Raw genomic sequence first — 15567 nt, forward strand, 5'->3', positions numbered from 1 at the left:
AGTGTGAGGCTCACAGAATAGCAGTACATGTGGTAATAATAAACACAACAATACAAACATTGAGGAGCCTAAAACAACAGGATGGTGCAAAGTACAACAGAATGATGCCAAGGACTATTCTCGGCTCCCTACTGTTTCTCATCAGCATGCTTCCCCTCAGCATCATCCAAAAAATCCACATACACTAGCATCATCCACCTCTCTTATTACCACCTCTACCAAGCCTTTCACTTTCTTTATGAGTTGTCAGAAATGTCCCAGCAATGAAACAGCAGAAACTTCTTCCAGCTAAAGACTAGTAAGACAAAAGCTACTGTTTGCTACCCCTTTCAGAAATCTATTCCTTGGTCATTGGCTTCAACTCTCTCCAACAGGCCCAACTTCATAGGCACATATTGCACCAAGTTGAATATTCATGTCCATGGCATCACTCAGTGCACTTCTCCATCACCTGACTCCAGCTGTCTCAGTTCAGCTATCACTGAATCCCTCATCCATGCTTTTATTGCCACTGGACCTAACTATTCCAACATTCTCTCAGTTGGTGCATTATTTTCACCCTCCAGGAACTTCAGCTCCTCCAAAAGTTTGCACATTCAGCCATTACCTCTCCTAAGTCATCACACTGATGAGCCACACTCTGAAATTCACTCCTACATTTTAAAATTTTTGCACTCCCTCACTCCTCATTGTCTCAGTAATATCCTCTACCCATAAAACCTAACGAGCTTCCTTCATTTCTGGCCTCCATTGGCACGTGCCCTTGGCTCCTGTATTTGTGAACTCTGGAATCCCTTCCTTAAGCATACCTACTCCTCTTCGAAATGCTACCCAAAACCTACTCCTTTCATCTGATAGATATACGATTCTCTGTCACATATGTATCACGACAATCTAACCTTAGTATTTTAAGACATTACATGAATTGCATTGAAGTGCAAACTACTGTTCCTGAAGGAATGGGTCTACTTAAAGTCACCCTGGCAATAGAGGAAAGGGGAAGTTCTCCTCAGTGGCGTCAGTGCCAATATACGTATCGTAACACAAGTTTTTTTTTTACTATGTGGCTCAGATCTGAGTGTTTCACGGACCAAAGAACAGATGAATGAAGTTCACCTGCGCCTCGTAGAAAGAAGTGGCGTGGGGTTCAAGCACAGGGAGACACCAGAGAGACTGCAGATGCTGGAAATCTAGAGCAACACACAAAATGCTGGAGGAACTCAGGAGGTCAGGCAGCATCTATAGAAGGAAATGGACGGTCGACCTTTCAGGCCGAGACCCTTCCTCAGGACTGGAAAGAAAGGGAAAGACAGCCAGTGGGGTGGGGGTGGAGTGTGGGGGGAAGGAGGGAGGGAGGGAGGGTGCGAGAGCAGATGGGTGAAGGTAAGTGGGGTGACAGGTGAATCCAGGTGAGAGGGGGCAGAGGAATGGGAATGATGTGAGAAGCTGGGAGGTGACAAGTGGCAGTGGCAAAGGGCTGGAGCTCACAGGGAGCGGGCGCTTCAATAATTACAGCTTCATGTCTCTTACCGCACAGTCCCGGCTCCAGCCTGGCCACGTTCTCACTAATGCTCCTTGCACAGAAGGTGAATAAGGTGGGCACATCACAGCTCATCTCGCCGTGGCCGCTCGACCCCATCATCTGCCCGTCTCTCGGGTCCGCCGCCACCTTGAGAAGGTCAACGTCAGGCCGACCTTCATTGACGCGTCCGGCATCTCAATTAATTCCGCCACTTGACGAGCTAGACTTGGTATAAATTTATAATGCTGTTGGTAACTAAATACAGTAATGGTTGCAAATATAAGTTATACTGTAAAGTCATTTAACCTAACAAGATAATTCCAAATAAACATTTATTTTCTGTTTATTTTCTAATTTCAGGTTTGGGGGAGGAACGTTTTTCCTGGGACGCTGTTTCTGTGGTGCTGTGTTATGTGTGCGGAGCCGGACAAGATGGCAGCGGTCAGGGGGCTCTGGTCTTTCTCCAGCCGGGCCCTGGCCGTCAGAAGCCGCTGTCATCTCCCTCTGGGGCTCGGTGTGGTTTCCAACCACCTACGTACCTTCTCCCTGGCCAGTAGTTTAAGTCGGGCTGAAAAGGAGCAGGATTTGCAGGCGAATCCCTTTTACAGCAAGTACCAGGGCAAGATCCAGGAGCTGCGGAGGTGAGAGAGGAGCGGCGCCCACACCCCGCTTTGTGTTTAAATCAATTTCCGTCTGTTTCCAGGCTTTAATGATCGTACGGTTATCCCTGGCCAGACACTAACCATTCAGTACAGAGACTATGTAGACGCCATGGCCATGCAAGCTTACCAGTGAGCTCCTAACTTTCTCAGGAGGCCAAAGAAGATCAGCATGTCCCCATCGACCCACTCCAACTTATATGGATGCACCGTAGAAAGCATCCTATCCAGATGCATCACAGCTTGATATGGCAACTGCTCTGCCCAAGACCACAAGAAACTGCAGGGAGTTGTGGACACAGCTCAGCACATGTGAAACCAGCCTCCCCTCCATGGACTCTTTTGTTGCTGTCTCAGTAAAGCACCAACATAATCAAAGACCCCCACCCTGGACATTCTTTCCTTTCCAACCCTACCCCCTTTCCTCAGGCAGAAGATACAAAAGTCTGACAGCATGTACCACCAGACTCATAGCTTCTGTCCTGCTGTTATAAGACTATTGGATGGTCCCCTTATATGATAAAATGGACTTTTGACCTCACGATCTGCCTTGTTGTCTGCCTGCACTGCACTTTGTCTGTAACTGTAACACTTAATTCTGCATTTTGTTATTTTTTCTTTGTACTACCTAAATGTACTGATGTGATGAAATGATCTGTATGGATGGCATGCAAAACAAAGTTTGGTTCACTGACAATGATAAACCAATTTAACAAAGGAAAGTGGAAAAATGCAACATTGCCCAAACTGTGCCAGTAGCACTTTTAAAACTGTCACGAACCAGCAACAAAAGAAACACACTGAGCATGATTTAGTGTTAAAAACTATTTTATTAATCACTACTTATGATAATACGTAAAATAAAAGTAAAAATGTTAGTATGTTAGAATTCAAAAATGTTAAACCTCGAACGTTAACCCCAAAACTAAACTCTTCGTGTGTGTGTGTGACAAAGTCCAAAACTCCCAGTTCCTGAATGGTTCTTAAAGTTCAGTTCCGCAAGCCATAAGGTGAAACGTGAGCAAGGGCTTCTTCAACAACCACCGTTGTCTGAAGATAAGATGTAGATGTAGAAAAACATAGAGAGAGTACATACGAAATCCAAATGTTCCACGATGGAACCCAAACGACACTTCAGTGTTTACTCGGTAGTGACTTGCTCACCCCGAAAAGCATCCGAACCGTGGTCGTCCACACACAAATACCTGTTTCCTTCTACAGGTCAGCAACAAAGTGAACTCCACCGGATTACTTCCAACTTCCATACATGGATTTCAGTGGCAAACACAGTTATTGTTTCTCATCCATCGATAGAGAAAACAAGCAGGCTGGTGTCTCTCTCCCTTCTCTCTCTCTCTTTCTTCTTCTAACTTCTTCAACAACGTCATTACGTCCTTTGTCTTCTATTGACGTAAGCACGCCCCACACACACATACACACACACTCTCTATCTTAAAGGGACTTTCACTGAGTCCGTAACAAAACTATTGTAAACTAGAAAAATCTTGTAGCATGGAACAAGGCCTTTCAGTTCATTGAGTCTCTGCTGGGGGTGTCCAAAGTCCCTTGTCCTTGGAATCATTGTACTAAATCTCTTCTGCATCCTCTCTTGGGATCTTCATAGATTTCTTTGTGTGGTGCCCAGACTAAAGCTGAGTACTCCCAGTTATATCTAAATCGGTGTCTTACTGAGGTTCATCATGAATTCCTTTCTGTTATGCATTTGCCTCTATTGATAAATACTAGGATCCGGTATGCTCCTTTTACCTGCACTTTTAACCTACTCTGCCACTTTCAATTATGCACTTATACCTCTAGCTCTCTTTATTTCCATACCCCTTTAAGAATTGTGCTCCCTGGTTTATATTCCTTCTCCTTGTTCTTTCTACTGAAATGTAACACTTAGTTCTTTTTTATCAAATTTCCTCCTGGAAGGTGACTATTAACATTCCGTCAGCACAAGGATGTCTAGACATAGAAATGGGAGCTGGAGTAGCCCAATCAGTCCCTTGAGTGTGCTCTGCCACTCAGTAAAATCATGGATGACATTTTACTGACAGCAACAACTTGAATTTATATAGTGTATTGCCTCTTTAGAATAGTTCATAATAACATGAAATTGATGTCTTATTTTTCTTATTTTGAATGTTATTACATAGCTATGGTAGATAAAAGGTGTTTGACCAATCTTTTCCATACTTTATCTTTCACATGCACCTACTTCCAATTTTAAGACATTTTCCTTCCTCTTTCCATTTTCTTCCAAGAAGACCATGCAAATTAAATTAATTTTTTAAAATTCTAGGACAAAACCAGATGAGTATGAAGCTCGTATGGCAAAGAAAGAAGAAGTTAAGCGGCAGCCACTAGGACATTCGAAGCAGGGTGAATTTGTCAAACTAATGGAAGAGAAGGTAAGGATCTGTATGATATGTCACGAACCAGCAACAAAAGAAACACACTGAGCATGATTCAGTGTTAAAAACTATTTTATTAATCACTACTTATGATAATACATAAAATAAAAGTAAAAATGTTAGTATGTTAGAATTCAAAAATGTTAAACCTTGAACGTTAACCCCAAAACTAAACTCTTCGTGTGTGTGGGACAAAGTCCCAAACTCCAAGTTCCGGAATGGTTCTTAAAGTTCAGTTCCGCAAGCCATAAGGTGAAACATGAGCAAGGGCTTCTTCAACAACCACCGTTGTCTGAAGATAAGACGTAGATGTAGAGAAACATAGAGAGAGTAAATACGAAATCCAGATGTTCCACGATGGAACTCAAACGACACTTCAGTGTTTACTCGGTAGTGACTTCCTCACCCCGAAAAGCATCCGAATCGTGGTTGTCCACACACACAAATACCTGTTTCCTTCTACAGGTCAGCAACAAAGTGAACTCCACCGGATTACTTCCAACTTCCATACATGGATTTCAGTGGCAGACACAGTTATTGTTTCTCATCCATCGATAGAGAAAACTAGCAGACTGGTGTCTCTCTCCCTTCTCTCTCTCTCTCTCTCTCTCTCTCTCCTTCTAACTTCAACAACATCATTACGTCCTTTATCTTCTATTGACGTAAGCACGCCCCACACACACATACACACACACTCTCTGTCTTAAAGGGACTTTCACTGAGTCCGTAACACCTCCCACCTAAAAAAAAATTTTTCCCAAGAAAAATTTAACAGCGCATACAGTTAGTAATGTTAATAATTATCATTCTACACAACTACAGACTATCAGATTAGTACAGATACATGTTTCCCATTTAACATCGGGAAAGACAATCAGCAATCACATTATCTTTGCCTTTAATGTGAGTTATCATGAGATCAAACTCTTGCAAAATTAAACTCCAGTTTAACAGCCTTCTGTTCTTGTTTTTGACTCGGCTCAGAAACACCAATGGGTTATGATCTGTTTATACAGTCAATGGTTTCTGAGCGGTGCAAACATATACACTGAAATGTTGCAAGGCTAAAACAAGCGACAGTAATTCTTTCTCTATGGTGGAATAATTCTTTTGATGCTCATTAAATTTCTTTGAAAAGTAAGCTACAGGATGGTCAATATCATCAAGGTCACCCTTCTGCAACAACACAGCTCCTGCAGCTTCATCACTGGCATCTACTGCTAACGAAAATGGCTTTTCAAAGTCAGGTGTTTTGAGCACAGGATGGTAGCATAAAATGGCTTTCAGCCTCTCAAATGCTTCTTGACAAGAATCTGTCCAAACAAACTTTACTCCCTTCTTCAGAAGATTAGTTAAGGGAAGAGCAATATCAGCAAAATTTTTACAAAATTTTCGATAATATCCAACCATTCCCAAAAACCTTCTAACAGTCCTCGTACCTGTGGGAATAGGGAACTCAGATATTGCTTGAACTTTTGCCTGAACAGGAGCTTGCTTGCCTTGACCTACAACATAACCAAGATACGTCACAGTGGCATGGCCAAATTCACTTTTAGCCAAGTTAACTGTAAGGTTAGCCTTGGAAAGTCTTTCAAACAACCTTTCTAACGCAGAGATGTGATCTTCCCAAGTATCATTCCCAGTCACTAAGTCGTCAATGTAGGCATCTGTATGTTTTAACCCATGAATCACTGAATTAATCATTCTTTGAAAGGTTGCCGGAGCATTTTTCATTCCAAATGGCAAAACATTGTATTCATACAATCCAGAAGGGGTTACAAAGGCTGAAATCTCCCTTCCTCTATCTGTTAATGGAACACACCAATACCCTTTTATTAGGTCAATCTTTGTAAGAAATTTTGCCTTTCCCACTCTATCTATGCAATCATCCACCCTAGGAATAGGGTAAGCATCTGACTTTGTTACAGCATTCACTTTCCTGTAATCTGTGCAAAATCTAACAGTTCCATCAGGTTTAGGTATAATAACACAGGACGAACTCCAATTTGAAGTAGAATGTCTAATAATATCATTTTCCAACATGTATTTTATTTCCTGATCAACAAGTTTACTTTTTTCCACATTCATTCGATATGGGTGTTGTTTGATTGGTTTTGCATCCCCAACATCAACATCATTGGATAATTATCGATGTTCTGTTTGGAACATCTGGGAACAGATTTTTAAATTTTAAAATTAATTCTCTCATCTGTTGTTTTTGTGAAACTTGTAAATGGTCCAACTTTGTTTCAAGGTTCTCCAGGATATTTTGGTTTTTTAGTTTCGATGGAACAATATTTGGTCTAAATTGGCCTTCCTCAACATCAATATCAGGCATTCTAGAAACAACCTTCACATCATCCACCAAGGCCACAACTGAATCCCTCTCATAATAAGGCTTTAGCATGTTTACATGACAGAGTTGTGTTTTCTTGCGTCTATCTGGTGTTTTGATTATATATGTTAAATCAGTCACTTGAGATTCAATAACATAGGGTCCAGAAAAACGAGATTGCAATGGATTATTTTGGCTAGGGAAAAATACCGACACCTTTTGCCCCACTGCAAATGTCCTAGGCTGAGCACGTCTATCAAAATATGTCTTCATTCCTATCTGGCTGGTTTTCAAATTCTCTCTCGCTAGCTGGCAGACTCTCTCCAACCGAGTTTTAAATTTTTGGACATAGTCCAACAGACTCAAGTGCATTTCTTCACTAACCCATTGCTCTCTTAACAACTCCAAAGGTCCTCTCACCCTATGTCCAAATACAAGCTCAAATGGACTAAATCCTATTGACTCCTGGATTGAATCTCTAACGGCAAACAAAAGTAAATGAACGCCTTCGTCCCAATCCTTTGTGTTTTCAAAGCAATAAGTCTTCAGCATATTTTTGAGAGTAGAATGAAATCTCTCCAGAGCTCCTTGAGATTCTGGGTGATATGCAGATGATATAATCTGCTTTGCTCCCAGCTCATAGACTAGTTGTTGAAAAAAATTTGACATAAAATTACTACCTTGATCAGATTGGATTTCTTTTGGCAAACCAAACGAGGTAAAAAATTTTAAAAGAGCCTTTGACACCATCTTGGCCTTAATATTTCTAAGGGGTATTGCCTCTGGAAATCTAGAAGTGGCACACATGATGGTTAACAAATACTGATTTCCAGTCTTAGACTTTGGCAATGGGCCAACACAGTCCACAATCACCTTCGAAAAGGGTTCACCAAAAGCAGGAATTGGTTTCAACGGAGCCACAGGGGGTTTTTGATTTGGTTTACCTACCATCTGACATGTGTGACAGGTTCGACAAAACACCACCACATCTTTTCTCAAACCAGGCCAATAGAATTGTTTCAAGATCTTCCCTACAGTTTTATTCACCCCAAAATGACCACCCAAAGGCATACTATGGGCCAGGTTTAAAATTTCATCCCTATAAACTTTTGGAACAACAACCTGATGAATAACTTCCCATTCCTCATTAACAGGAACATGAAGAGGTCTCCATTTCCTCATTAACACTCCATTTTTGACATAATATTCAATTGGCACTTTTTCAGTCTCCTCACATGAGAGTGCTTTTTCTTTCAATTCTGTCAACTCAGGGTCCTTTGTCTGTTCCACCATAAAATCCTTTCTCGACAAAGACAAATCTTTAAATTCAGGCTGTCACAAACCAGCAACAAAAGAAACACACTGAGCATGATTCAGTGTTAAAAACTATTTTATTAATCACTACTTATGATAATACGTAAAATAAAAGTTAAAAAAAAATGTTAGTATGTTAGAATTCAAGAATGTTAAACCTCGAACGTTAACCCCAAAACTAAACTCTTTGTGTGTGTGTGTGTGACAAAGTCCAAAACTCCCAGTTCCTGAATGGTTCTTAAAGTTCAGTTCCGCAAGCCATAAGGTGAAACATGAGCAAGGGCTTCTTCAACAACCACCGTTGTCTGAAGATAAGATGTAGATGTAGAAAAACATAGAGAGAGTACATACGAAATCCAAATGTTCCACGATGGAACCCAAACGACACTTCAGTGTTTACTCGGTAGTGACTTGCTCACCCCGAAAAGCATCCGAACCGTGGTCGTCCACACACAAATACCTGTTTCCTTCTACAGGTCAGCAACAAAGTGAACTCCACCGGATTACTTCCAACTTCCATACATGGATTTCAGTGGCAAACACAGTTATTGTTTCTCATCCATCGATAGAGAAAACAAGCAGGCTGGTGTCTCTCTCCCTTCTCTCTCTCTCCTTCTGACTTCTTCAACAACGTCATTACGTCCTTTATCTTCTATTGACGTAAGCACGCCCCACACACACATACACACACACTCTCTATCTTAAAGGGACTTTCACTGAGTCCGTAACACCTCCCACCTAAAAAAAAATTTTCCCAAGAAAAATTCAACCGCGCATACAGTTAGTAATGTTAATAATTATCATGCTACACAACTACAGACTATCAGATTAGTACAGATACATGTTTCCCATTTAACATCGGGAAAGACAATCAGCAATCACATTATCTTTGCCTTTAATGTGAGTTATCATGAGATCAAAATCTTGCAAAATTAAACTCCAGTTTAACAGCCTTCTGTTCTTGTTTTTGACTCGGCTCAGAAACACCAATGGGTTATGATCTGTATACACAGTCAATGGTTTCTGAGCGGTGCAAACATATACACTGAAATGTTGCAAGGCTAAAACAAGCGACAGTAATTCTTTCTCTATGGTGGAATAATTCTTTTGATGCTCATTAAATTTCTTTGAAAAGTAAGCTACAGGATGGTCAATATCATCAAGGTCACCCTTCTGCAACAACACAGCTCCTGCAGCTTCATCACTGGCATCTACTGCTAATGAAAATGGCTTTTCAAAGTCAGGTGTTCTGAGCACAGGATGGTAGCATAAAATGGCTTTCAGCTTCTTAAATGCTTCTTGACAAGAATCTGTCCAAACAAACTTTACTCCCTTCTTCAGAAGATTAGTTAGGGGAAGAGCAATATCAGGAAAATTTTTACAAAATTTTCGATAATATCCAACCATTCCCAAAAATCTTCTAACAGTCCTCGTACCTGTGGGAATAGGGAACTCAGATATTGCTTGAACTTTTGCCTGAACAGGAGCTTGCTTGCCTTGACCTACAACATAACCAAGATACGTCACAGTGGCATGGCCAAATTCACTTTTAGCCAAGTTAACTGTAAGGTTAGCCTTGGAAAGTCTTTCAAACAACCTTTCTAACGCAGAGATGTGATCCTCCCATGTATCATTCCCAGTCACTAAGTCGTCAATGTAGGCATCTGTATGTTTTAACCCATGAATCACTGAATTAATCATTCTTTGAAATGTTGCCGGAGCATTTTTCATTCCAAATGGCAAAACATTGTATTCATACAATCCAGAAGGGGTTACAAAGGCTGAAATTTCCCTTCCTCTATCTGTTAATGGAACACACCAGTACCCTTTTAATAGGTCAATCTTTGTAAGAAATTTTGCCTTTCCCACTCTGTCTATGCAATCATCCACCCTAGGAATAGGGTAAGCATCTGACTTTGTTACAGCATTCACTTTCCTGTAATCTGTGCAAAATCTAACAGTTCCATCAGGTTTAGGTACAATAACACAGGGCAAACTCCAATTTGAAGTAGAATGTCTAATAATATCATTTTCCAACATGTATTTTATTTCCTGATCAACAAGTTTACTTTTTTCTACATTCATTCGATATGGGTGTTGTTTGATTGGTTTTGCATCCCCAACATCAACATCATGGGTAATTATCGATGTTCTGTTTGGAACATCTGGGAACAGATTTTTAAATTTTAAAATTAATTCTCTCATCTGTTGTTTTTGTGAAACTTGTAAATGGTCCAACTTCGTTTCAAGGTTCTCCAGGATATTTTGGTTTTTTAGTTTCGATGGAACAATATTTGGTCTAAATTGGCCTTCCTCAACATCAACATCAGGCATTCTAGAAACAACCTTTACATCATCCACCAAGGCCACCACTGAATCCCTCTCATTATAAGGTTTTAGCATGTTTACATGACAGAGTTGTGTTTTCTTGCGTCTATCTGGTGTTTTGATTATATATGTTAGATCAGTCACTCGAGATTCAATAACATAGGGTCCAGAAAAACGAGCTTGCAAGGGATTATTTTGGCTAGGGAAAAATACCAACACCTTTTGCCCCACTGCGAATGTCCTAGGCCGAGCACGTCTATCAAAATATGTCTTCATTCTTATCTGGCTTGTTTTCAAATTCTCTCTCGCTAGCTGGCAGACTCTCTCCAACCGAGTTTTAAATTTTTGGACATAGTCCAACAGACTCAAGTGAACTTCCTCATTAACCCATTGCTCTCTCAACAACTCCAAAGGTCCTCTCACCCTATGTCCAAACACAAGCTCAAACGGACTAAATCCTATTGACTCCTGGATCGATTCTCTAACGGCAAACAAAAGTAAATGGATACCTTCGTCCCAATCCTTGGTGTTTTCAAAGCAATAAGTCTTCAGCATTTTTTTTTGAGAGTAGAATGAAATCTCTCCAGAGCTCCTTGAGATTCTGGGTGATATGCAGATGATACAATCTGCTTTGCTCCCAGCTCATAGACTATTTGTTGAAAAATTTTTGACATAAAATTACTACCTTGATCAGATTGGATTTCTTTTGGCAAACCAAACAAGGTAAAAAATTTTACAAGAGCCTTTGACACCGTCTTGGCCTTAATATTTCTAAGGGGCATTGCCTCTGGAAATCTAGAAGTGGCACACATGATGGTTAACAAATACTGATTTCCAGTCTTAGACTTTGGTAATGGACCAACACAGTCCACAATCACCTTCGAAAAGGGTTCACCAAAAGCAGGAATTGGTTTCAAAGGAGCCACAGGGGGTTTTTGATTTGGTTTACCTACCATCTGACATGTGTGGCAGGTTCGACAAAACATCACCACATCTTTTCTCAAACCAGACCAATAGAATTGTTTCAAGATCTTCCCTACAGTTTTATTCACACCAAAATGACCACCCAAAGGCATACTATGGGCCAGGTTTAAAATCTCATCCCTATAAACTTTTGGAACAACAACCTGATGAATAACTTCCCGTTCCTCAGTAACAGGAACATGAGGAGGTCTCCATTTCCTCATTAACACTCCATTTTTGACATAGTATCCAGTTGGCACCTTTTCAATCTCCTCACATGAGAGAGCTTTTTCTTTCAATTCTGTCAACTCAGGGTCCTTTGTCTGTTCCACCATAAAATCCTTCCTTGACAAAGACAAATCTTTAAATTCAGGCTCACTATAAGGATGTTGATCCTCCAGTGAAGACAGAAAAGTCTCAGATAAGGCATCATAATTTTCTTCCTGTTTAGGACTGTCACAAGGCACCACACCGGACTGTCTGTCTTGGCTAATTCTTTAGCTCTTGCTCGAGTCACCGCACATGATGGGTAAACATCTGGATCATTCTCAGACTCATCAATCCTTGGTTTGGTTGTTAACCGTACCACAGGATCACTTTCTCCATCTGCAAGGTCATTTCCCAATAACAAAGAAACTCCTTCCACTGGCAAACTAGGTCTTATCCCTATCTTGACTGGTCCTTCTACGAACTTTGACTTTAAAATCACCCTGTGAAAAGGGACAGACATGGTCTCACCTGTAACGCCTCGTACTAGATTTACTTCACCAGTGTCACTTTCTTCACCAAAATTTAAAACACTGTCCAGCAAGAGAGATTGACTAGCCCCAGTATCTCTAAGAATTTTCACTGGCACCTGGGGTGACTCATCATTCAGTGAAACAAAACCCTCTGATACATACGAACGGAATTCTTTTCTCACCTCCTCCAACTTTTCCGCTTTTCCCTCTTGCAAGGACTGATCTTTAACAGCATCTCCTAAACCTTTTTGATTTTTAATTGCCTGAAAGCAAGCATTGGGCCCAGCTTCCTTCTTTTTCTTCAAAAGGGCACAATTAGATATCACGTGGCCAGGTTTCCTACAGTAATAACAAGTACGCTCAACAGGTTTCTCCAGCCCTGGCTTCTTTTCATCTTTTCCTTTTTGATTACCTCCCAATTTAATCTCTGGTTTACCTGGATTGTCTTTGTAACTCTTTTGAAAGGTTTTAGGTTGTCCCCATTTGGATTTATGGGTTAAAGCATAATCATCTGCCAACCTAGCAGTTTCTTGTAAAGTTTCCACTGCCTTTTCATTTAAATATGTTGTTAATTCAGCTGGAACACATCTTTTAAAGTCTTCCACTAGTATCAATTCTGTCAATTTATCATAATCCCCATCTACATTTTTAGCCAGGCACCATCGTTCAAAACATATTCTCTTTCCATTGGCAAATTCCATATAAGTCTGATCTGCAGATTTCCTCAAGTCTCTGAATTTTTGTCTATAAGCCTCAGGGACCAATTCATAGGCCTTCAATATAGCTTGTTTTACCTTGGTATAATCAGCTGCATCCTCAGCAGACAAAGCAGAATAAGCTTTTTGAGCTTTACCTTTAATCACACTCTGTACCATAAGAGCCCATCCTTTCCTTGGCCAGTTTGAACTCACAGCAACCTTTTCAAAATGTTGGAAATACTGATCAACCTGATCTTCTTCAAAAGGAGGGACTAATCGAACCTCCCTGCTGGCTGAAAAACCATCATCAGAATCAGATTCCGAACTCCTACGCTTCATTTGTAACTCATGCTGCCTCTGTTTTTCCTTCTCCTCTGCCTCAAACTTTAACCGAATTAGTTCCCGTTCCCGTTCAGCCTCTAACTTCATCTGAGTTAGCTTTTGTTCGGCCTCTATCTTTAACTGGGTTTGCTCTCGTTCGGCCTCTATCTTTGCCAGCTGCACCTGTGCCTCAGAAATTGCTATTTCACTGCCAGGAAACTGTTTTAACACTTCCTTCTCAAACACCTTCTTTTCCACATAATGGCCGGCTATCAATCTCTGAATATCTGCCTTTCTCATAGACTGCTTTACTTCTGTAAGGTTTAACCTTGTAGCAATCTTTATCAAATCATCCTTTTTCGCCACCTCCAATCCCTTTTGGGTTGGTGACTCCAAAAATGCCTTAATATCCATTGCTGCTGGTTTCCACACACACAAGCCAATTAAAAAGAATTTATCAGACCTCCCTCAAAATCTTTGGATTGAATCCCGAACAAATCTCGTCAATCTGGGGAACAATCCCAGACGACACTCGTTAACCTTGGGAACTATCCCGGACGAGCCCCCAATTTTGTCACAAACCAGCAACAAAAGAAACACACTGAGCATGATTCAGTGTTAAAAACTATTTTATTAATCACTACTTATGATAATACGTAAAATAAAAGTAAAAAAAAAATGTTAGTATGTTAGAATTCAAGAATGTTAAACCTCGAACGTTAACCCCAAAACTAAACTCTTTGTGTGTGTGTGTGACAAAGTCCAAAACTCCCAGTTCCTGAATGGTTCTTAAAGTTCAGTTCCGCAAGCCATAAGGTGAAACATGAGCAAGGGCTTCTTCAACAACCACCGTTGTCTGAAGATAAGATGTAGATGTAGAAAAACATAGAGAGAGTACATACGAAATCCAAATGTTCCACGATGGAACCCAAACGACACTTCAGTGTTTACTCAGTAGTGACTTGCTCACCCCGAAAAGCATCCGAACCGTGGTCGTCCACACACAAATACCTGTTTCCTTCTACAGGTCAGCAACAAAGTGAACTCCACCGGATTACTTCCAACTTCCATACATGGATTTCAGTGGCAAACACAGTTATTGTTTCTCATCCATCGATAGAGAAAACAAGCAGGCTGGTGTCTCTCTCCCTTCTCTCTCTCTCCTTCTTCTGACTTCTTCAACAACGTCATTACGTCCTTTATCTTCTATTGACGTAAGCACGCCCCACACACACATACACACACACTCTCTATCTTAAAGGGACTTTCACTGAGTCCGTAACAAGGCTCACTATAAGGATGTTGATCCTCCAGTGAAGACAGAAAAGTCTCAGATAAGGCATCATAATTTTCTTCCTGTTTAGGACTGTTACAAGGAACCACATCAGACTGCACCGGACTGTCTGTCTTGGCTAATTCTTTAGCTCTAGCTCGAGTCACCGCACATGATGGGTAAACATCTGGATCATTCTCAGACTCATCAATCCTTGGTTTGGTCGTTAACCGTACCACAGGAACAATTTCTCCATCTGCAAGGTCATTTCCCAATAACAAAGAAACTCCTTCCACTGGCAACCTAGGTCTTATCCCTATCTCGACTGGTCCTTCTACAAACTTTGACTTTAAAATCACCCTGTGTAAAGGGACAGATATGGTGTCATCTGTAACGCCTCGCACTAGATTTACCTCACCAGTGTCACTTCCTTCACCAAAATTTAAAACACTGTCCAGCGAGAGAGATTGACAAGCCCCAGTATCTCTAAGAATTTTCACTGGCACCTGGGGTGACCCATCATTCAGTGAAACAAAACCCTCTGACACATAAGAACGGAATTCTTTTCTCACCTCCTCCAACTTTTCCACTTTTACCTCTTGGACTGATCTTTAACAGCATCTCCTAAACCTTTTTGATTGTTAATTGCCTGAAAGCAAGCATTGGGCACAACTTCCTTCCTTTTCTTCAAAAGGGCACAATTAGATATCACATGGCCAGGTTTCCTACAGTAATAACAAGTACACTCAACAGGTTTCTCCAGCCCTGGCTTCTTTTCATCCTTCCCTTTTTGATTACCTCCCAATTTAATCTCCGGTTTACCTGGATTGTCCTTGTAACTCTTTTGAAAGGTTTTAGGTTGTCCCCATTTGGATTTATGGGTTAAAGCATAACCATCTGCCAACCTAGCAGTTTCTTGTAAAGTTTCCACTGCCTTTTCATTTAAATATGTTGTTAATTCAGCTGGAACCCATCTTTTAAAGTCCTCCACTAATAT

The 15567-nt window shown here is 40.8% G+C and overlaps 1 protein-coding gene across 3 annotated transcripts in view; it reads left to right on the forward strand.

Annotated features, from left to right (window-relative positions):
* The first annotated feature begins 1089 nt into the window (after window positions 1-1089).
* atpaf1 (ATP synthase mitochondrial F1 complex assembly factor 1) overlaps window positions 1090-15567 on the forward strand; it is a 31826-nt gene continuing 17348 nt past the window's right edge. For 2 of the 3 annotated variants that reach the window (XM_052011095.1, XM_052011096.1), the window contains exons 1-3: window positions 1537-1751; window positions 1883-2163; window positions 4487-4595. In XM_052011095.1, coding sequence (XP_051867055.1) covers window positions 1569-1751; window positions 1883-2163; window positions 4487-4595 — 573 coding nt within the window. In that variant the 5' untranslated portion in view covers window positions 1537-1568. Of the gene's footprint in view, window positions 1228-1536; window positions 1752-1882; window positions 2164-4486; window positions 4596-15567 lie in introns of those variants that run through there. The other variant, XM_052011098.1, reaches the window with a different exon arrangement.

The sequence above is a fragment of the Pristis pectinata genome, chromosome 3, assembly GCF_009764475.1.
Source record: "Pristis pectinata isolate sPriPec2 chromosome 3, sPriPec2.1.pri, whole genome shotgun sequence".
Lineage (NCBI taxonomy): Eukaryota > Metazoa > Chordata > Chondrichthyes > Rhinopristiformes > Pristidae > Pristis > Pristis pectinata.